Below are 24,622 nucleotides of genomic sequence, written 5' to 3'. Positions count from 1 at the left end.
TTTAGAGTAATTCTACGCGATAATCCCCAGCGCGTTGGATCTAATTCAAAACTCAAGGTACTTTGGTCGCAATCAGCGCATTTCGTTTTGGGCAATAATGAAATCAATAGTGAAAAATTATATAGAGTATACTCAGATTCATCTGTCTTTCCTTCGGTGTTTTTTTCATCAACAGTACCAGCAACTTAGTGTTTGTCAACGTTGTTGTCAACAATACTGTCAAATTTCATTTGTCTACGAATGTTTTTCCCCCTGCGGTATATTTACATTGATACTTTCGCTAGTATCCTGACCTTCTTTTTCTTCACTTTTCACATTTTTCCATCTCTTCTTCAGTATCCCACTAAGATTTCCCAAGTGCCTCTAATGTCGAGACATGTTTGATACTGGCGGCCGGAGTGGCCGTGCGGTTCTAGGCGCTACAGTCTGGAGCCGAGCGACCGCTACGGTCGCAGGTTCGAATCCTGCCTTGGGCATGGATGTGTGTGATGTCCTTAGGTTAGTTAGGTTTAATTAGTTCTAAGTTCTAGGCGACTGATGACCTCAGAAGTTAAGTCGCATAGTGCTCAGAGCCATTTGAACCCATGTTTGATACTGTTAGTTAATGGTATTTCAGCACAGTAAAGACTGTGTTAAAAAGCGATGAACTGGCGCTCTCGAACAGTCACTATCCAACGCGGAAAGCACACTACCGTCTCCGCTACATCGGCAAATGCAGGTCGTCGGACTTGTGTATATCTGCCCACGCAAAGTAAAATTCGGTCTTTTCCGGCCGCCAGGCGTATGCTGTTGTCAATTGCCCGGCTTCCGCGTCAATGGGATGCATATTTAGAAGAACACCACTCTGCTGAATGCATTGAAATAACAGATGTAAGTGTCTTCTGTGCTCATGTTCATTATGAGAGAAAACGAGGATGACATTTATTTATGCAAAACAAAAATTTAGTCCTCCTAAAACCTCATCGTTATATAAAGCACTTCTGTCTGCTCTGTATACAACTCCTGCATTCAACCACTTTAGCTGCTGCATGAAGCTCTGGAGGCAGGTAGCGTGTACAGGCGGTCCAGTTATTGCCCGACTCTTCATTCAGGATTCGTTGCATACGTTGACGCTTAGTTACTGACTGGCGCTTCATTACAATGTCTCTAAAGTCTTGGTATCCTGCTCCGAGATGCGCTGCAATACTGCGTCTTGAACCACTTTAACCAATTAGTCATCCAAGTTGGATTGGGTTCAATTTGTCTTCGTTGTTACATACACCACGAAGGAAGATGCACGAACCATTCTGTCGGATGAGCTGTCCAGAAAGTCTGTAGCTGTACTGAAGCTGTTGTAGTTGGTGACGTTGCAGCTGGACTGCCCAGTAGCGACAAAATCGGTGTAGAAATCGGTGAAGTGTGATTATGTGGATGTTGTTTTTCTTCTTGTTTACAGGTAAGCTACTATGGTTGTGAGTGTTGCTTCCCCATTCTCGAGGCGGCGTGGTAGTTACGGAGTGCGGAAGAACTAATTTTTACAAAACATGGTCAGCCGGCCGGTGTGGCCGAGCAGTTCTAGGCGCTTCAATCTGGAACCGCTCGACCGCTACGGTCGCTGGTTCGAATCCTGCCTCGGGCGTGGATGTGTGTGCTGCCCTTAGGTTAGTTAGGTTTAAGTGGTTCTACGTCTACGGGACTGATGACCTCATATGTTAAGTCCCATAGTGCTCAGAGCCATTTGAACAAAACGGGGTCACCACTGTAGTATTACTCACTTTTACCCTGCTATAAGTGACAGATAAATAGCAACAAGTAAAGAACTTTATTGACACTTGCAGGACACATGAGAGATACATTGAATCACAAAATTTTGTTCTTGCAACTCTCTATTGCGGGTAGCACACGCTCTAAATCATTCTTGTCGACCTGTCGCACTGTCGATGTACACGTACGACAAAGTCGCTACACTTACACACGGGGCCTAGGCAATTAACAGAATGAGTGTCGGGTACCTCACATTTCCTAAATCAAGACGCATTTCCCCTCTCTCTCTGACATCACGCCCCAGGTGGTTTTTCTCCTACTGTTGCCAAATGGTCCGAATTTTCTGCCATTTTGTCTTCAGCTAACCCAATTTCTTATCTGTCGAGTGTATGTGTATCTCAGCACTTTTGCGACTGTTTTGAAATTTTTTATTAACTGGCGGATGAAGGAAAATAGTTCTTCTTGTGGGGCACCCGTAACCGTACAAGTCTATTTTGAAAAATGGAGAACCCGCAGAAGATGGTGCATTTAGCAAGTGATCTACGCTTTCTTCATTTTTCAAAAAAAAAAAAAAAAAAAAAAGCGGGGGGGGGGGGGGGGGTGGAATTGGAAGTTACGTTTCAGAACAAGTCCGTCGCATATAAAATTAACTACAGATGAACTCGTTCTGGTTGATTATGTAACACTGGTACGAGTATGAGATCCCTAAGTCTGGTAGTACCCATTTACGGTCTCTTAATAATTAGGATGTAGACGTAACTTGACGTTGTTGTTTTGGCAAAAAGATAAAACTTTTATTTGGTGACTCGCCATTGGTAGACAACATTAGTGTTTGTACTGGAATGTGCTACATGAATACATTCTCAACTAAAGGTAAACAGGGTAAACATTTGATAGGCTTACAGTTATTATCGTCACAAGTCAAACTCGACGTATGCAACAAAATTGTTAGCCGGCCGAAGTGGCCGTGCGGTTAAAGGCGCTGCAGTCTGGAACCGCAAGACCGCTACGGTCGCAGGTTCGAATCCTGCCTCGGGCATGGATGTTTATGATGTCCTTAGGTTAGTTAGGTTTAACTAGTTCTAAGTTCTAGGGGACTAATGACCTCAGCAGTTGAGTCCCATAGTGCTCAGAGCCATTTTGAACAAAATTGTTGTAAACGTGTAGTAGCTTTTGGACGCGCCTCAGTTTTTTAAAAGAGAAGTACTTCAATAATAATAATGCAGTTACGCTCGGGCCGGCCGGTGTGGCCGAGCGGTTCTAGGCGCTTCAGTCTGGAACCACGCGACCGCTACGGTCGCAGGTTCGAATCCTGCCTCGGGTGTGGATGTGTGTGATGTCCTTAGATTAGTTACGTTTAAGTAGTTCTAAGTTCTAGGGGACTGATGACCTCAGATGTTAAGTCCCATAGTGCTCAGAGCCATCTGAGCCATCATTTACGCTCGTTAACGGTACTTCACTTCCGTCTACCAATGGAGCACTCTCACATGACAGCATAACATATTATTCACAGATCAAGATTACATTCTTTCCATCGTAACAGTGTGTGAGGGTTCATACATTGATCACAAACCTTGGAGGCAGGTTCCGAGGCAGAACAGGGCTTCCAGGGGCGGCATCCAGCTGAGACTGAATGACCAACGGATGGTAATTTTAGAACTTCTTTCAATATTTTCACGGATATAACCAGCAGATCAAGATGTCGAAGGTATGTAGATCCATGATAAACACAGGATTAGTTACGAGAGATGTAGACCAACTTACATTATGGATTTACCCAGTATCCAAAAGCCGTTCGGTGGCAAGACTAAACCATTGATGAGGACGAGTACTACCTCATCCCAAATACGCGCAACAGAATTGTATTAGAGAGGTGACTTTTAAGCTCCCTCTATGATAACTTGTCAAGCATGGTGAAATAAATCTCCGTCAAAATGAGTACAATAAGTACGGACGTGTGAATTTCCTTAGACATAAGTTGAGAAACTGATGTAACCATCGTTCGGAAGTGAATAGTTCGGCCAACACGGGTCACCCGTGCGTACTCATTGTACAGATGCGTCAGCAGTACTGTCCCTATGTGGCTCCCCTTGGCAACTAGTCAACGATGTTGTTACTGCTGGCTCTTGCCCCAACATACTCCACTCGAGAGGGTCAAACAGCAAACAGAGTAATTATTCTTTATTCTTGAATAATTTCTGGGGCGGTGCTTGGAACTAGAGGCGGGTGCTACATATTTGGCTACGGTAGGCTGGTTCACGGTTGACAGATGAAATTTGCCTTTCACTGCGAGTTGTTTAGTCTCTAAACGGATGAACTAAGGAGCATTGGTAATGAAAAAAATGAAAGGGTGTCGAATGTAAACCAGGGCTTCATACACGCAAGACAGAGCTGATCCCCATCCATTTATTGAGATCGTTCAAGATGACTGAGTTGAGTGTGCTACTGACATCTCTTTGAGGCTCCATAAACGTTAAACACGAACAATGGACTACATTACTTTGTGCCTTGCGACAATCTTTCGGTGTTCTTCAACACTCATCAGTGTTGAAAATTTGGATTACCTGCTCTAGTAACAACAATAGTAATAATAACAATAAAGTATCTCCGTTCTTTCAGTGTGATATGTCACGTAAGTACACAGTTCCTTAAGGTTTTGTAACACGTTACCAACAGGGTTTGACTTATGAGGTACTCTGTGTAATGCAAAAAGAATTTTTACATTCTGCAGCTGAAATTTTCTGATGTGTGTTCTCGCAGAACGGATTACTTTCTGCACTGCCGTACGTCGCTAATATTGTCCTGAGTCTTGCGTCCAGCTGGATCGTCAACAGCGTAGAGAAGAAGCAAATCCTCAGCAGGGGGGCCTTAAGGAAAGTGGTCAACTCCATTGGTAAGAAAGTATGTGCAGATACCTATGTATTGGTTTTCGCACAAGAAGTCATTAAATTACAGGAAAGAAAGTCGAAAAGTTTATTTATTTATTTAACCTGCTCTGATTAGGGCCATCAGCCCCTGTCTTACATCGGAGCACGGTTTCATATATGCAGTGCCATTTTTTACATCATAGTTACCTAAGAAATAACAATTACAGCTACGCAAATAGTATGAAAATCTTCCAATAACTTACATGTATGCAGCCTGGTGGTCGTCGAAAACCACCGATATTTCGACTGGAGCACACCCTGCCATTTTCAAGGCATAACTCCACCAAGCAAGCGATACGTAACGGAATCTACACACTTTTTGTCGGGTTGTGAGTAATGCTGGTGCTTCGACATGTTGCATAGTAAAGCACCTTGTTACTCTGTTGAGCTCTGTAGTAGGTCGGCGTGAGCATCACGTTAAGAACTCGATTGATTTCTTAAGTCAATTAGAGGAAGTGCGATTAAATGAATATGATATTATAGTAAGTGTGGATGAGGTCTCTCTGTCTTCACTCGCATTCCTCTGTCTGATTCGCTACGGTTGATTGAGGCTAGCTTTGGTGTTGAAGTAACGAACCCATTTCGACATGTGTTGACTTCCACTCACTTTTTGTTGAATGACCATAATGTGAGCAGACAGATGAAGTTGCGATGGGAAGCCTATTGTCTGCTATCATTGCCAATTTGTTTATGGAGGAACGTGCCTCAGAGTTGCAGCTTTGGAACCTGCGCGCTTTTTTTCGGATATTAGATTGTACTTTCGTTGTTAGGCCTCCGCGGCCGGCGCACGAAGGGGTGCTCCGTACCTTGGTTCACAGGCTCCATGCCATCTCGGACCCCGAGAGTTTGTCAGCTGACTTAGCCCATCTTGAGGTCATCTTTCGTCAGAATGGTTTGAGTGAAAGACAGATCAGACGTATGTTGCGCTGTCGACCAACTGTTCACCGGGTGAGTGATGATAAGACCGAGGTGGCACCGATGCCTACAGCCTTTCTGCCTTACGCAAGAGTATTTCGAACAGGGCTGGTCGTATTTTCGGAAATTATGATGGGAAATGTGTTATTCCACCACCATCTAAGACCAGAGTCCTTTTAGGTTCTGTAAAGAATGTTCTCGGTTTGCGTAATGCTGGTGTCTACCGTATTCCTTGGAGTTGTGGTATGTCATGTATTGGTCAGAGTATCAGAACTATGGAGAACCGGTATACTGAACATAAGCGGCACAAACGCTTACAACAGCCTAAAGAATTCCGCTCTTGCAGAATACTGTCATGGCGCCTTTCATCGTGTGGAACAACACGGAGATTCTGGCACTCAGTTCCAGCTGTTGGGAAAGTGTTATTAAGGAAGCAGTTGAAATCAGATTAGCATCTAACCTTATAAATAGAGGTGGTAGTTTTTCTTTGAGTTGGCCGGCCGCGGTGGCCGCGCGGTTCTAGGCGCTGCAGTCCGGAACCGCGGGACTGCTACGGTCGCAGGTTCGAATCCAGCCTCGGGCATGGGTGTGTGTGATGTCCTTAGGTTAGTTAGAACTACTTAAACCTAAGTTCTAGGGGACTTACGACCTAAGATGTTGAGTCCCATAGTGCTCAGAGCCATTTGAACCATTTTTTTTCTTTGAGTTCTGTTGTAACCCTGTGCTCTCCTTTGCCAAAAACCAAAGGGACTAAGTTAATGGTATCTCACCCTTTGTTGATTAATTTCACTATCAATAACTTCTAATGTCGGTCATCTTTGGATTATGGAATGGCGCTAATGTTTACAGCATCTGCGTGTGTGTTATCTATATCGAGTTTCTCTGCAGACCGAGCTTTTAAATTCCCTTCCACAACTCTTATTTGCTGCAGTTTTGCCTTGAAAATGATAGGGTGTGTTCCTGTCGAAATAACGGTAGATGACAACGACGTCACTCGGCTGCATTCCCCTAACTTATTTGAATACTGTATGCACCGAGGGAAATTCAGGAACATACTAAAATGATTTGTGTGTCTGCAGTGATAGTATGAGTAAAATGTGGTTCTACCAAACGCTTACGCTAATGATGTTATAAGAAAAGGTGTAAAAAATAAATGAAATGGTAGCTAAGGAACATTTCAAAATACTTTAGTAATAGCAACACCAGAAAGCACAGCAAATAATGTATTTTTTTTGCTGTGTGTATGCAGTACAGTAAGAAGAATACATGATTCAATATGTAGGTGATATTTAGGGTAGAAAGGATGCACAGCTTAATACTCGGAACTGCCACAACAGCAACGTCTCCAACCCGGCTGGGCATCATGTCGAAGTAAACTTTGGTGACAGATATGGATAAGGTACTGCTTGCCACTTCAATCAGTGGCTGGCTAGTGGTGGTGAGCCTGTCTCTCGCAAACCCACGACCAGATGTTTTCAATGGGCGGGAGATCTGTTAACATTTTTTGGATTTTATCTGCAACCAGGGGTTATCGCGAAGTGTACCCAGTGGTACTCAGATACCATGGCGTCAGGTGCTAGACCTGTATGACGATGACGCTAGCAGTCTAGAAAAGTTAGTTCTCCTTAAAACTTTCACAAACCGATACGTCCATCGTGATGCTGTGCACAGTAGTGAGGTTCTTCTTAGGCCATGGTGCCATCAATGCCAGCGCACATTTCACTGCTGTCGAATCAAGGGAAACTACAACAATGGTGACCTTGCTGTCAGTCTGTGGTGTTCCAAAGGTCGTCGCGCTGTCAGTGAGGATATTCGCCATGGGTGCCGTGTTGCTTACTGGAGTGGCTGTAGCTGATGGCTTGGTTTTTCGCCCTGGTCTCGTGACTGACAAGACCTACGTCACGCCAGCAATTGGGTTTGTATGTGGCAGATAATGGGGCGACCTGTCAGAGTGTACCTTAGGGACTGTGTGAAGAAGGGTGCTCAGATGTTTGAATAAGCTCCCCCTGGACAAGGCTGGCATCAACCTTTCATCATCCATGCAGTCTCCCCAGGAACCCGGTTTTATTGTACCGCCAGGTGACTGACTTCAGATATTCAGCATGGCTCTGCTTAGCGAGGTGCAACTGGGTGAGGATCAGAGGACATCATCAGGTGCACTCACTGACGTTATGGATGAATATGGTTTTTACCCAATAAATCGCTCCCCCGCACAATGAGGGCCCAGGGTAAGCTTCCAGGGTCATCGTTTGAGATGTTGGGCCACATTACTCAATGTGGGAGTCATTAGTAATGAAATGCCATTGCACAGTGGCCAAATTGTCACCTTGTCAACTGGGTGGCGATTACCCTTACAACTGTCTCTCAGCTACTCAATCGCTAGAATAAAATGTGGTCTCAACAGAAATATCGGTGCAGTAGAGGCTCATGTCGAAGACTTCTGCAGTTACTCATCACACGCAGTGGGAACTTGAGTAGTGTGGCTGGTAAACACCATATGTGCAAGTGGTAAACGCTAGAATAGCGTTTAAAGGTGTCAGTTCATGAGGTGGCCAAATTCTGGGCTTCTGCGCAATATTTGTAATTAATTTGCGTTATACGCATTTAATGGCTGTATAAAATATATTGTCAATCCTTCAGGTACAGAATTTGCCTCTGGCAAGTGAGTCATGGGGTAACTGCTTGGGTAGTTGTGTGAGGTATTGGTCTACATGTGGTAAGCTACACTCATATCCAGGAAAAACGGAACACCTTCAACAACTCTAGATAGGACGTTCATATTCACAGGACATGTACATCAGTACATTCTGCAGAAATGATTCTCATTTTAGTCACCTCGGTCAGCATGTGTCCTGTTGCCTACCAGGGTTAGCGTCCGCCATGGACACTGATGACTTGTTCCATGCATCAAGGCAACGACGCCTATAAGGTGCATTTACATCCAAAGCTGTAGCCATCCATGCTGTATTCACATGTTCCAAAGTTGATCTGTGGTGGTTCGCGTTTGGGTCACAGCACTGCACCTGTCATTTCACCATATCCCACATATTTTCGATTGAGCTGGCGGTCCAGGGTAAAAGGCTGACATCCTGTGACACCAAGAAAGCACGAGTTCGTACAGCAGGCATGCTGTAATACATTGTGTTACTGAAAAATGGCGTCTGGGTGTCGTGCAGAAAGGGGATTGCTGTGGGTCGCAGGATGTCTTTTAAGTACGTCACGCTGATCACAGTGTCCTGGAAATGCACTACCTGTGATTTGTGGTTGTACCAATAGCACCGCACACCGTAAGGTCTTGAGCTGACGCTGCGTGTCTTGGGGGAATGTAGTCACTGTGATACCTTCCTCCTGTCTGCGGCGAACCAAAATGCGGCCATCATTTTCAAACAAGCAGAACCTGTTTTCGTCCAAAAACACTGTCTGATGTCATTCCTGTCTTCAGTGACGTCGTTCCATACACCATCGTCGAGGCCGGCCGGTGTGGCCGTGCGGTTCTAGGCGCTTCAGGCGTGACCGCTACGGTCGCAGGTTCGAATCCTGCCTCGGGCATGAATGTGTGTGATGTCCTTAGGATAGTTAGGTTTACGTAGTTCTAAGTTCTAGGGGACTGATGACCACAGATGTTAAGTCCCATAGTGCTCAGAGCCATTTGAACCATTTGAACCAACCATTGTCGTCTAGCATGTTTCAGCACATACGTCAAAGGTAGGCAGAGAAATGGACGAATCGCACGTAACCTACGCCGTAATAAACGGCGACGGACTATGCCCCTGATAGTGTACGATCTGTTCCACTCTTGCACCAGAGCCGAGGAGGACGCAAATCTATCCCACATGAGGTGTCGATCATCTCAGGGGTTGGTCTGGGTGGTATGACCTGACCCATCTCACCGTGTTCTACAGCCTTCCGTGAATCATTCAGCACACACTCGTTGCACTGCCGAAACACTTCGTCCCACACGAGCAGTAATTTCGCAGATGGATGTACCACTTCTATTACGCCGATAATGCACCTTTTTTTTTCAAATTCACCGATTTCGCGGTACGGATCGCGCGTTCGTCTGCAGCGCATACTGCACGTCTGTTCAAGATACATTGACCCATTACCTTCGTTTTATAGTGGCAACGAAATCCGTAGGCACACTTTACCGATAGGTCCCGGTCGGGGCACACATTTTCATCTGTCCCCATAGAGGTATATCAACAACACATGTCGGCAGCTGAGGGTTTCAATTAATTATCATTTATTCTAGAGAAGCTGCACGGCCATCAATGGTATCTGTTCTTTCGAGCCGGCCGAAGTGGCCGTGCGGTTAAAGGCGCTGCAGTCTGGAACCGCAAGACCGCTACGGTCGCAGGTTCGGTTCAAATGGCTCTGAGCACTATGGGACTCAACTGCTGAGGTCATTAGTCCCCTAGAACTTAGAACTAGTTAAACCTAACTAACCTAAGGACATCACAAACATCCATGCCCGAGGCAGGATTCGAACCTGCGACCGTAGCGGTCTTGCGGTTCCAGACTGCAGCGCCTTTAACCGCACGGCCACTTCGACCGGCAGGTCGCAGGTTCGAATCCTGCCTCGGGCATGGATGTTTGTCATGTCTTTAGGTTAGTTAGGTTTAACTAGTTCTAAGTTCTAGGGGACTAATGACCTCAGCAGTTGAGTCCCATAGTGCTCAGAGCCATTTGAACCATTTTGTTCTTTCGAGAACAGTTACTCTCTTCGTATATATAGTTAAAGGCTATCCAGCCATTGACCTTCGTCTGTGCGAATGCGCACAGGATGTCCGAACAGTTACTGGAATCGTCACTTCAGAGTGCGCGAGTAATGAGTGGATGGGAAAATACATATTAGGTACATTACGTATCTAGATTGTGGACAGTTGGGAATGTGGGTCTCACAGGGAGAGTGCAAGGGATAAGTCCCTGCAGTCGCGCTATTCATCTGTGTCCGCGGTGGCTCAGATGGATAGAGCTTCTGCCATGTAAGCAGGAGTTTCCGGGTTCGAGTCCCGGTCGGGGCACACATTTCTAGCTGTCACCATCGAGGTATATCAACAACACCTGTCGGCAGCTGAGGGTTTCGATTAATTATCATTTGTTACCGATAGGTGGCGATGCGCCGCGATGTCGATGTTGACCCTGAAACCACGGGCCCACTTTTTTCAAATGCTAGTCATTTCTGCAGAGCTTAATAATGTACCGTACATGTCTTGTGAATATATGTCATGTCTCTAGGCGTTCAAGGTGTTCAGCTTTCTCTGAAAGTGTGTGTAGTATCTTAGTTTTCTCTGAGAGATGCAATGAGCACCTTTGCAGTCTACATGGTAGTTACCATAAAACTGCCTGAAACTGCCCTATCACTGGTTTACGCGTAACGAGCATTCTCAGTCACTATGAGATGTGCAGTGGAGGATCTGAATCAAAATGTGCTTGGCGGCTACTTGACAAATGTAGAGGGACAAAACACTGACACGAGTAGTAATAGTTCCAAGTCATGTCCGTCAGGGGCTTCGCGTCTTGGCTAGAACCTGTGGTTAAGTGAGGCATAGCTGGGTAAAACTAGTGACCCTGAGGGTGCCTGCGCTCGACAGTGAGTAGGCCTGACCAGCTGTGGACTCAGCTTTCCACAGGCTACAGATTCAGTCACGTTGGCCACTGTACAGATACCGAAGCTGAGTGATCACCTACATGGCGCCCCGTCATCATCTGCACCCGTGCGTGTTGTTCTAATAGTCTCAGCGTGGCAACACGCACTCCTCAATCCACAGTCTGAACCCCAAGGAATGAGATTAGTTTTGCTGGACCCTGACCTACCGTTCGTGGTGGAACTAGATAAGTGGAGTCATTTCATACTGATACTATCAGAAGCAACAAATGCGGGCAATCTACTGTATGACAGTCAGCTGACTCATAGCTGACTTTTTGATGATGAAGTGCCATTCCCTAAGGGGATGCAGTTGAATGTCTGAAAGGATACTTGTCTTGCTTGCAAAACAAAGTACGAGTAACTGAAGTGTCTGTATGTCCTTCAGGGCCAAGTGTACAAGATGTCTGTCTTCACGCTCGCTGGTTGCGTGGGGTCGCTGAGATCCTGCATGACACTGAGCATGGTCCACCTGAATCCATCATTGCCACTTTTGCATAACAGTCGCAGCATCGCAACAACACGAGAACCAATATTGCAGAACGATGAACCGACTGTACCCCAATTCCGACACGGGCCTTGTTTTCGCAAACAGCCAACATGTAAATGGAGTTAGAAACTTGCTATGTAATCTTCCCTTATTTGTAGGGCGTAGATGATGTTATTCCCACCTACTTCACGCAGTTGCGCTGAAACGTTATCATTTGCACATCCAAGCATGCAGTACGCTTCCTGTTCTTTTTATATATGACGCGCGCCTTCTCTATGATGCTGCAATTGTAATGGCCAGTGGGGCATACGCAGATCAGTGTGTAAGAGCGTTGCACTGGAAGGATACTTTAAAAAAGGATAACGCGATGTTTTCTATTCGGTACTTCAGTCCGTGGCGGGTTTTAGAATCACATAAAGGAATGGATGCTATAAACCGCCGTAAGCAGTTTTTGCCATTTTAAGCAATTTCTGTTGTTGTTGGATATGAGGTTGTCTTTTGCATAGCTTTTGTAAATATTTCTTACTATAGTCATTTAAGTACTGTACAATATATTTAAGCTCTGTGGAATATATTGTTAATTCTTCAGTTACAGAATTTTATTGTGAGTAAAATGATGTATTTTTTAGAGTTATTAACGTAATATATTGACAGTTAAGCCATACTTCGTCGATCATGTAGCATCTTGCACCTTGAAACAAATGGCCTTTCACCATGGAATATGCAGTACTTGCAAATTAACTGAACTTTCTTAATACCTTAAAAATTTTATCTTTCTTGAAAATGGAAACTGGTTATGGTTTCCAACAGCTTTTATTTCAAATTATACTTACTTTTAACTTGTATCTCGTATTTGGTAATAATCTAGCTTAACTCGATTTCATTGATTGATTATTGGTAAGTAGCGGAGCAATAATGCAACAGATAGAGTATTAAATGGAGTACTGATAAGATTTTGTAGTCTGCAGTGCTTTTAAAATTCCACCGAATATTTGTTCATAGCAATGTTGTACCTTGAAACATGTTTTTACATTTTGAAAAACCTTAATTTTACGAACTAATTTTTGTAATTTCAGAAAAAGACTGAATCACATGCAAAGTGAATGCTTTCTTTTGAAATGGAATAATAAATTAAAATAAACTTCTATTATAGAGTACATCTAGAGGCATATGTATGAAATGTGATCCAAGGTAGAACACTCTCCCCTATGTATTACATTTATTGTGAGAGGTTACGAATTTGCTGTAAACAAAAATTTGAAGTAAAGTTTAAAAAATTGACACCACTAAACGTAGAGGTAGATGACACAAGTAAAACAATTAAAATAGTAAGTGAATTATTTAAAAACATCGACAAGTGATTCAAGAAAATGCTCAATATATATAGTGTTCCAATCTCAAATAGAAGCGTTTTGCAAATTTCCAAAATCCGTGAAACATTGTATTGTATTATTTGACCGACAAGGAATTCAGCAGTAATGTAAATCATTAATTCTACTTCGAGAAGTTACATCTTAGGGAAATCACTTATTACTTTCGGTAACAGCCATCACCTATTTCCAAGTCAGCAGTAATGTAAATCATGAACTCTACTTCGAGAAGTTACATCTCAGAGAAATCACTTATTACTTTCCGTAATAGCCATTACTTGTTTCTTTAATAAAGTCAAATTTATCTTTTCTGAAGTGGTAAAATAGTATTCAGTGTGTGTTCCAGCTTCCTGGCTCCCAGCCGCGGCTTTGGTAGCTCTCAGCTTCATCCCAGTAGAGGACCCAACGGCAGCTGTGATATTGCTGACTGTCGCCATCGGTTTCAATGGACTCACCATCATGGGTTTGATGATGAACCTTATAGACATCGCACCGAACTTCTCTGGCCTGATGATGGGTGTTACTGACTGTATCGGGACACTGACGTCCATCGCTGCACCACTTTATGTGGGTGCTATAGTCAAGGAGAACGTAAGTACAAAGGGCTTCATAGAGTAAAATTCAATTTTGGCTCCTTTTCGGAATCAGTCTTGCAGTTCAAATATTTTAACCCTATAATCGACAATATAGTTCACCAGCAACACCGCTTTCCATCAGTTACTGTACGAACGCTAAGAGTCCAAAGTATTTAAATTGATATTGCACCATCAGTCATCCATTAGCTTAGCACAGTTGGTAGCTGCTCTCTTCTTCGTAGTACGGCATATCGTCACAAGATGGCACTTATACGTCAGGTAGCACGAGTACTGAGAGCTGCTGGATGCCATTTTTTTTTTTTTTTTTTTTTTGCCTGGGTTGATCGCGAGCGAGGGGTAACTTTCACGCTATCTTTGTCAGTTAACTTTTATAGAACACACATAGATACTTTTACTGTGTTTTGTATGTAGGTAAAGTAATATTTTACGCAATGGTAGTATTTAACTGCATACAGGTAACATCATATATATTTTTTAAAACAAGTAAGAAGAAACTTATATGAGGTCTTAAAAGGGTGTCACATATTCCAACATCTACATAGATGCTCCGCAAGCCACCATATGATGCGTGGCAGAAGGTACCCTGTACCACCATTTGTCATTTCCTTTCGTGCTCCGCTCGCAAAAAGCGAGGGAAAAACGACTATCTGTATGCCTCCGAATGGTCCCTAATTTCTCCTATCTTATCTTTGTGGTCCTTACGCGCAATGTATGTTGGCAGCAGTAGAATCGTTCGGCTGTCAACTTCAAGTGCCGGCTCTCAACATTTTCTCAATAGTGTTTCTCGAAAAGAACGTCGCCTTCCATCTAGGGATTCCCATTTGAGTTTCCGAACGTCTTGGTAACACGTTTTGTTCGAACCTACTGGTAATAAATCTAGCAGCCCGCCTCTGAATTGCTTCGACGTCTTCCTTCAATCCGGCCTGGTACGAATCCCAAATACTCAAGCCACACTCAAGAACAGGTCGCACCAGCGTCCTATATGCGGTCCCCTTTATCGGTGAACCACTGTTTCCTAACAATCTCTCAATAAACCAGAGTCGACCATTCACCTTCCCTACCAAAGTTCTCACATCCTCGTTCTATCTCAAAGCGTTTTGCATCGTTATATCGAGATATTTAAACGACTTGACAGTATTAAACCGATCACTAGTAATACAGTATCCGATAATTACAGGTTTGATCTTCCTACAAATCAGCATTAACTTAAATTTTTCCATTGTATTAAAATCTGTCGATAAAATACATGTACAATCGCTGTTATTCCGTTGTAAACACAACTCAGTTATGCTATTTCACGTGCTGGTTTAATATGCAGGAGCCCCACGCCTTCTCTCTCACATCCCGAAGGTGTTCTGTAGGATTCAGATCAGTCCATTACAGGGATGTTATTGTCGTGTAAACACTCTGCCACAGGCCGTGTATTACGCACAGGTGCTCGATAATGTGGAAAGATGCAATCGCCATCCCCGAATTGCTCTTCAACAGTGGGAAGCAAGAAGGTGCTTAAAACATCAATGTGGGCCTGTGATGTGATAGTGCCACCCAAAACAACAGGGAGTGCTAGCCCCCTCCATGAAAAATACAACCACACCATAACACCACAGCCTCCGAATTTTACTGTTGGCACTACACACGCTGGCAGATGACGTTCACCGGGCATTCGCCATACCTACACCCTGCCATCGGATCGCCACGTTGTGCACCGTGATTCGCCACTTCACACAACGTTTTCCACTGTTCAATCGTCCAATGTTTACGCTCCTTACACCAAGCGAGGCGTCGTTTGGCGTTTACCAGCGTGATGTGTGGCTTATGAGCAGCCGCTCGACCATGAAATCCAAGTTTTCTCACCTCCCACCTAACTGTCATAGTACTTGCAGTGGATCCTGATACAGTTTGGAATTCCTGTGTGGTGGTCTGGATAGATGTCTACCTATTACACATTACGACGCTCTTCAATAGTCGGCCGTCTCTGTCAGTCAACAGACGAGATCGGCCTGTACGCTTTTGTGCTGTACGTGTCTCTTTACGTTTACACTTCACTATCACATCGGAAAAAATGGACCTAGGGATGTGTAGGAGTGTGGAAATCTCGCATACGGACGTATGACACAAGTAACACCCAGTCAGCTGACCTCGTTCGAAGTCCGTGAGCTCCGCGGAGCGCCCCATTCTGCTCCCTCACGATGTCTAATGACTGCTGAGGTAGCTGATATGGAGTGCCTGGCAGTAGGTGGGAGCAAATTGCACCTAATACGAAAAACGTAAGTTTTTGGGGGTGTACGGATACTTTTGATCAGGCAGCGTAGATACAACTGCTGGTGTGGGCGATGCATGTGCAGCCTCTGCTCTCTGGCAGTTAGCAGATGGCGTGCACTGCGCAACCTGAGTATGTTGGTGCATACAAGACCTCAGAAATATTTAGCTCTATGATCTGGTTGTGGCAGATATTTAATTACTTGATTTGTAAAATGTTTGTGTGTGATTCTCAAACATTGAAGATGTGTTTTATTATGAAGAAGAATCATCGTAAGGTGGAGAGTGTTTTAAACAATCTGTTTGACTCTTGTGAACTGTTAAATAATTAATGTGATAGGGTAGTGCAAATGGACTATTTCCCACAATTTTTGGTCTTACAATTGTGTCAGCTTTCCTGTCCTCCCCAGATATAGTCAATATGAACAGAGTATTCTGAAGACAGACGAAAACCTGTCTGCTTGTTTAGACACTGTGTTCACACAAGCAGGAAGTAACCACTTGAGAGCGACAGAGGCAAGTAGTGAGTATGGACTTTCTTGATCAAAGGAATGCCGCTAGCTGGAGCTTGGTTCAGATGCCATGAGAACAAATGTAGGTCCCGCGGCACCTTGGTCTACAGATTTGAGGTTCAGGTGTTACAACAGCAAGTAGCCAAATGAGAGAAAGCAGAAGTAAGTTTACTGGGTATTTCATATCAAGGGACACCAACTTCTAGTCCACAGCCAGTGGTATTTAGTATCGAAAAAGGCGTTTAATATACCATACTTCATCCCATTCCTTGGTGCTTACCATTATTAGATGATTAGAAGTGGGGCCAGGGGGTGCCGATGAGAGCTCTCCCCAAAATGGTTCAAATGGCTCTGAGCATTTTGGGACTTAACTTCTGAGGTCATCAGTCCCCTAGAACTCAGAACTACTTTAACCTAACTAACCTAAGGACATTACACACATCCATGCCCGAGGCAGGATACGAACTTGCGACTGTAGCGGTCACGCGGTTTCAAACTGTAGCACCTAGAACCACATGGCCACTCCAGCCGGTCAGAGCTGTGCCCAAGAGGGGAGCCATGTCTTCCATAAACCGATTAAACAAAAAATATGAAAATTGAAATGAACAATATATTGTTGACACTGATCTGAATTTCGTGTTGTGAAATCCTCTCTCTCAGCACAGACTTTTATTTCCTGCCAAAGTGCAGATGGGAGTGAGGAGAGGGAAGGTGAGGGAGGAGAGAGGGAAGGATTTCCTCATGAGAGGGTAAAGTGGCTCACAACTGAACTGAATAGGGGTGAAAAAAATGTCTCTTTTCCTAGAAGGATAGGGGAGTAGGAGGATGAGAGGGAGAGATGGTGTGCTTTTCAGAAGGATGGATTATCCCTAGGAGGTCTTAAGTAATTATCATAACAATAGGTTTCTGGATGGAGTCAAAACAATAGGTTAACGGGAGAGGGTAATTAACTGTCCAACTTCAGTAATTAGCATATCAATTTCGATTTCAAAAGTGTTCCAGAACTCTCTATATCCCACTACTTGCGTATGTGCTACAACTATGTCTCTGGATAAATTAGTGGGAAGCCAATTTTATTTATTTTGGCTATGGCTTCAGAGCGGTTAGTTAAGGTATAGTATGTAAACTAGTGACTAGATATATTTATCATCAACTTGTGAGATGTTCTCTTCCATTAACTTTGAGCTTTTCTTAATTCTATCAAACAGACCATTCAAGAGTGGAGAATTGTGTTCCTCACGGCAGCAGGAATGTTGTTTGTGGGCAATCTGATTTTCGTTATTTTCGCTAAAGGCGAAGTTCAACCTTGGAACGACCGTAACTATTCGAGAGGAAAGAAAACAGGTGAGTACCTTGAACAGTTTCTAGTACTAGCTGTCCTACTTGAAGCTCTCTCAGATTTGTAAATTATTCTCCGTACAGAGTCAATATCTATCATCAGCTGCCGAATCATGATGTTTAGTAGCATGTATCTGTTTAGCGGGTTTTACGCGGACCTGTTTACGTGCGGCAGGTACGTTTAACTTGCGCTAATGGAAGTTCACACGGGCATGAAGATTTTCATTCCAATCACGTCCGGTTTAGCTTTTCAACATAGCGCTAACTGGATTAATACGTGCAAATGTTCGAGTCGTCTCTTTAATTGCAGTTCAGAGAGTTACAGAACGCTTGAATAGCGAAATGAGAAGACGCAGTTGTATGGTTCGTAAGTGGACCGCGAAGAGAAATGAGTTGAGAGCCACTAGAATTCTAAATAGAGAGCTGAAAAACGAGGACGAAGTTTCCTTCGAAAACCATTTTCGATGAACATTTAGTTCTAAACATTTACTGAGACTCGTAATTATTCGTATACAAAGAAAAGATCCTCTAATGCGAAATGTTTACTGAACAGTTTTTTGCTGCTACAACGCTCACCAGAAACGACTAGCAATAGAAAATCACGGCGTTCTTAGCTTATAAACTGCGCTTGCTGAGGAACCACTCCTCACTGAACTCCTAATCTTGTTGTTCTCTCTCACGTATGCGTTTCGAAAACTGCGGATTTTTACTTTTACTCCATTTTCATTAATATGTGGTAATTTTCCCTCATTCCGGTTACAGTGTCTCTTAAGGCTACTTTTACCTTTACTTCTTCATTCTTCAGTCTTAATATTTCTGCTTCTGAAAGAAAACTAGCTTCATATCCGGCGAATGCACTCCATCTTCAGGCCACAAGTGGCCCATCGGGACCATCCGACCGCCGTGTCATCCTCAGTTGAGGATGCGGATAGGAGGGGCATGTGGTCATCACACCACTCTCCCAGAGGTTATGATGGTTTCTTTTAACCGGAGCCGCTACTATTCGGTCGGGTAGATCCTCAATTGGTGTCACGAGGCTGAGTGCACCCCGAAAAATGGCAACAGTGCATGGCGGCCAAGATGTTCACCCATCCAAGTGCCGGCCACGACCGACAGCGCTGCACTTTGGTGATCTGACAGGAACCTGTGCAGCCATTGCGGCAAGGCCGTTACCTACTCGGCGAATAGCCCGTATTTATAACGCTACTTATCGAAGGTTCTCTGTACAAGAAAACGGTAGAATATTCGCGACTTTTCTCGAACAAATGCCAGACAGAATAATGTATCGAGATCACTAGAATGGCCGCGACTTTTCTCGTAGGCATGTGTCAGCTACCCATGTGCTACACAGAAACGTGTAAAATATGATGACGTGGGCTCGCGTGCTACATAGGAAAGTACAACTACTCGATGTCTCGATTCAATTGAGTCGACTGACGAAATAAACGAACGAATAGCGTGCTGGATGACTGGCGAGTTGTGTCATTATCTATATATTCGGGGAATCTACGAATTTATACAGACCAACATTTACGTAAATGCAATTAACAATGTGTGTTAAAAATCTTAAATCTCCGATTTGTTTCAAATTTTCGCATTAGCAAACAGGATACATGTACTTACGGTTTATCAGCTGATGATTAGAATACTACTACAGAATTTGAATATGCAATAACTGTAAAGAAGGTTCAAGGTCCGAGATATGGGCAAGGAGATGATGGACAGAGGGAGAGGGGTGGACAGCGAGAGGGGAAGCAGGAGGACAGAGGCAGGGGAGAAAAGGAGATTAGGACGTACACCCAATCTCTTCTCTTCCTTTTCCATTTAACTAGACTGAGCTGCAGCAAAGCGTTGTTGGGAACAGCTAGTCAGTAATACAGTATGTTTCAAAAATATCCCACCTACTTCGCAAGACGACAATTATACGTGAATGGAGGTAGAAAAAGTGGATTAATTTTAACTTACGAGGTTCATTCAAACGAAACCTGGTCAGTGCATCTACCTTTGCCTTACACATAAGGTGGCACCACGTAAGTGCGGGTATGGTGACGCTATCTACTGGTAGCGCCAGTGTGGTTTCAAGCCGAAGAGGAGGTGGTACCACGAGTTATCGTCCACTACCGAACATGCAGGCGACTAAGCAGGAACAACGAGAAGTGACTCGATTTTTGGCAGCGGAGGGAGTTGGAGGCCGTGAAATGTATCGACGGATGAAGGCTGTGTACGGTAAATACAGTCTGAGTCGTTCAAGTGTTGTGGAATGGCGCAAACGATTCCTTGAGGGGTGCGAGTCACTGGGAGACGATGCTCTTCCTGGATAGGCTCATCCACCGTACAGTCCCGACCTGTCACCGTGTGACCTTCATGTGTTTGGACCTCTAAAACAAGCTGTTCGCAACGGTCGACGAAGTGTGTAACTGGGTCTAGGCCCGGATCCGACAGCAGCCTATTTGTACAACTGCATTTTTGATTTAATAAAATCGATTCATTTGAATGCCCCTTACACATATAGGACTGCCAAGTTATTTCGAAAAGAACCATCCCATTTGACAAGGATGCACATATATGCCCATATAACGTTTGGTTATTTTTTATATTTAATTTTAGGACTTAAGACAAACATCCGGATGATAAGTCAGACTCGCCCATACATTTTCCAAGCATGTCTGCAGTTACTGCATTTACTAATGCAGCCAAAATTGTTTGTTTGTTGGAAACAGACGAAGTGGTTCACAAACACCCCCTTCCCTCCAAAAAAAGTCACATATTGTAAATTTAGGCGAGTTTTGGTGCCTATGATGCAAGGCGAGATCCGTACGTCCGTTACGGACGGTTTATAGTTGGGTTCAAATGGCTCTGAGCACTGTGGGACTTAACACCTGAGGTCATCAGTCCCCTAGACTTAGAACTACTTAAACCTAATTAACCTAAGGACATCGCACACATTCATGCCTGAGGCAAGATCCGAACCTGCGACCGTAGCAGTAGCGTAGTTGCAGACTGAAGGGCCTAGAACCGCTCGGCCACAACTGCCGGCGGTGTATTGTTGTTAAAGAACACTCTTGCATGCAGTTGCTAACAGGATGGTCTTCTGTCCTGTTAAAAAGTGAAATTTCCTCTAAAGTGAAATTTCCTCTATGTTCTCGGAACTGAGAGGAAAAGGCCGATCTCTAACACATCCGGAACATGAATCCTGTAATTGTATTTTTCTATTTTCTCTATTCTACGTCTTTATGGAATACGTAGTTTAGCAGATGCCTGGTTTAGTTCTTATTTAAGAAACAAAACGCAGAATGTTACGCTAGGCTGCTGGAGTAATACGTAGGGACGGCATATCATCCGCATGGGGAGAAATTACAATGGGGCTCCAACATGCTTCGATCATTGGCCCACTATTGGTCTTACTTTATTTTACGATCTGTCATTTTATTTAAATCAGGAGTCAGAATTAGTTCTGTCTGAGTTGTTGCCTAGCGGTTCTATGTGCTTCAGTCTGAAACCGCGCGACCGCTACGGTCGCAGGTTCGAATCCTGCCTCGGGCATGAATGTGTGTGATGTCCTTAGGTTAGGTTAGGTTTAAGTAGTTCTAAGTTCTAGAGGACTGATGACCTCAGCTGTTAATTACCATAGTTCTCAGAGCCATTTGAACTTTTTTTTTCTTCCATTCTGAGTGGTTCACGGGCGTTGCGTCGGATAATGTTGTGGAAGTTGCATAATATTTCAACGAGAGAGCTGCTCATCACCTTCAGGTGCTTACTAACATGTTGCCCCGACGACATCCAGGGCCCCAGCCGGAGAAACAGGCCACCGTCTTCACACGCGCGTCGCGGAAGAAGCACGGCCCAGCCCGCTCGCAGGCATTGTGTTGGCGTCCACGGTAAGAGTCCGGTCTCCGATCCCCGTTTCTGGTGATTCGTTTGTGTTCAGCCGACGATGCCTTAGTACCGCCAGTGTTGGTTTCCATGCCCTGCTAAATCCAAATCCAGTGTCTCTCTCAATCATACGCATTTCGGCAGCTTCCCTAATAATAGAGTCCCAGTACGTGGAGGCGGACGAAAGGATCTTTGTCACTCCGTATTTCATGCAATGTCTCGTTTCAAGACAGTGTGGTGAGCAACAGCAGACTTTCCTGCCTGACCCAGTCTCGTGTGACAGCTGTGTTCAGCGCATCTATCCTAAATAGTGTGACACTACTGGCCAATGTATGATTACCTACACTTGCACGGGATGTTATGCATCCTGGTCTCCTCCTATTTATGTTATCCTTAACAGAACCTAGCTGGATGGGGGCAAGCACATTTTATTTGCTGTTTCTTGAACAGCCTGCGGATCCTAAGTGACCCATACCAACATCATATAGAAAACCATCCACGTGGAATTCTCCGTTCCTTCTGGCAGTTATTGAGGTTCAGTGCGTGCCGACTGAAACGCATTTCGAATCTGTTTATCAGAGTACCCGTACTGTACAAATACAAAGCGAAGATGAATAAGCTCTGCTGATAAGCTCTCTCGAACTGAGATTAGTCCTGTGAACGAGAGTTCGTACTATACCAGTGCGTTAGGATGGGTGATGGCAGTTCGTATCTTGCAGGTATAAGTCAGTGTGAGTTGGTTTACGGAACACACTGCGACCCACGAAACGGCCATCTTTTTTGCGGACCCACACATCTAAAAACGACTTCCTTCCACTTCCTTGCTGAATCAAATGCTTGGATGGAGCACTTGTGAGTGCTGGGAGCTCTCCGTTGAAATTTGTGTTGTCTGGAAATACATGAGAAGCACTTTTAAACTCGTGGACCATATTGTTATTTCGCAACTAACAAATGAAATTTCTTTTTTTCTTTTCCAGAAACTACAGAAAAGGTTGCTGTGTGAGCCAGTTCAAATGATGCCAGTAGTCGCATGAAGTATAGTGAGAGATACAGATCACTTCGTCACATATGTCTAAAACACAAGATTCTTCACAATAAAACTTTGTACATAAAGAAGACACCGGAAAGTAAAACTCTGCTAAACATCCACCATTTCCGCAGCTTGAGTGACTTACCAACATTGGCTAGAGGAAAGATATTTTTTATTTTATTCGATTCGAAATGTATACATGTTAACTAAAAATGTGGTATCCACATCATAACACACATGAACTAATACTCCTACAACAGAAGGTTGACAGTTATGATGCAAGAGAAGTGGCTGTGAAACTATAACTTAATCTAACATAACACGAAGTATTATCAGACATTCATGTAAATTATCTTAAGAATTTTGATGAATAAGGATGTGATTCCATCGAGACCAAGAGATCTGAGGCGTCCAGAATTATGTATGTATAAATGTGAGACGAGGGTATTGTTTTCGTATGGCTTGTTTCTGCTTATGTTTTGAGAAGCGTCTCTCCAGAAGCTGTGATAAAAGTCTGTTGCCTATTAAACCAATGTAAGTTTTTGTGATATAAAAAATTAATAAACCTTTCTTCAACAGAAATGTCTTTATATTTAATGCCTCTGTCATATACAATATTGTTCGGGAAAGGTCCCGCATTAATACTAAATAAAAACATTTGCCTATGACCGTAGACACTAGAATATTTTTAATTCTACATAGAAAAATGCTTTATAATGCCATATTCGTAATGCGTATCACTTGCTTTTGCTTTCGTTCAGACGTCGTTACGAATGCGGAAAGACTGTGCATGAACCGAGAAACTGTCTCCAAATCCAATTTTGTGCATTGTATTAAATATTGTCACGTAGAAGAAGGTGTAATTAGGTGACTGACGAACATTAACTTCACTTAACGAAGGTTTATTCAGCACTTGCATATACAGGAGCGCGGAGCGAAGTGCCTCCGGCCAGTGTGGCGTTCGCTGTGTTATTCAGTGGTTTGGTATTTAACTAATTTGTAAATGGAAATGATAATCTTATTTTATTACTTTGAGTAATTACTAAATAATTTTTCTCCCAGCTAAAGATTTGATCAAGTTGCTAAAGAACTCCAAGTTAACGTCGTGTTAAAGTGTTGTCTGTAAGTTGTGTAAGTGTCACTAAATCATAGTTCATACAACGGATTCTATACAACTATGGATTATGATGGAAGCAGTTATCTTCAGCAAAATGATCATTAAAACCACCGAATATCAGCCGCGCACAACACTGACATATGTTATCTGAAACAATATTCTTCGCAACTCGTGCGTAATTAATTTCGGCTCCTTACATCAGCTAGAGAAGTTTGTTATAGGATCGTGCTATGAGCACTGTTTTTAAAGAACCAATCTGATTAGAATCGTTTTCATTAAAATGAGTTCGGGACCACCGGTGCACATTTATTTTTACACATTTCATTACGTTCGGCATTTATGTCTGCGGAGTTGCGTAATTTGAATTTGCCGCAGAGATAATTGTTAAGATGGCGGCAGACAATTGATAGAGACTTTCTACTATTAGAGCAAATAAGTATATTAAATGCTTATTAAACTTCACAGAAACTCTACTTTCGTATTGTGCACTATTTAGAGTTCATCAAGCAAACATTTGATTTGTTTCTAAGGAAAACACAGACAAAAACGCGATACAAATCGCTATCATCAATGGCTGCGATCCTTGCAGCGGAAAGAAACAATTAACACAGATAATGCTTACTGAGAGAGGAATTACAGTTACAAATAATTATTCACTCATGTTTATAATAATAATGAACTCTATTTTCAAGTAATAATTAACAAATAATTACAATTTCTTAACAGACCTCAGTTTGATATGCGTCTTGCGTGCTGAACCTACAAAAGCCATCCAACAAAAGGTAAAAACAAAGGAAGACAATCG

General features: G+C 43.5%; 1 protein-coding gene across 1 annotated transcript in view; it reads left to right on the top strand.

Moving 5' to 3' along the window:
- Positions 1-22,749, top strand: part of LOC124551008 (sialin-like) — a 43,339-nt gene extending 20,590 nt beyond the window's left edge. Inside the window, exons 4-7 of the mRNA XM_047125856.1 lie at positions 4,504-4,636; positions 13,439-13,683; positions 17,668-17,803; positions 22,648-22,749. Of these exons, the coding sequence (XP_046981812.1) occupies positions 4,504-4,636; positions 13,439-13,683; positions 17,668-17,803; positions 22,648-22,673 (540 nt within the window). The 3' untranslated portion in view covers positions 22,674-22,749. The remainder of the gene's footprint in view (positions 1-4,503; positions 4,637-13,438; positions 13,684-17,667; positions 17,804-22,647) is intronic.
- Positions 22,750-24,622: the final 1,873 nt, after the last annotated feature.

Source organism: Schistocerca americana, chromosome 1 (genome assembly GCF_021461395.2).
Source record: "Schistocerca americana isolate TAMUIC-IGC-003095 chromosome 1, iqSchAmer2.1, whole genome shotgun sequence".
NCBI classification, from domain to species: Eukaryota; Metazoa; Arthropoda; class Insecta; order Orthoptera; family Acrididae; genus Schistocerca; species Schistocerca americana.
The sequence above is the reverse complement of the archived record's forward strand: the minus strand, read 5'-3'. Positions and strand labels throughout refer to the sequence as shown.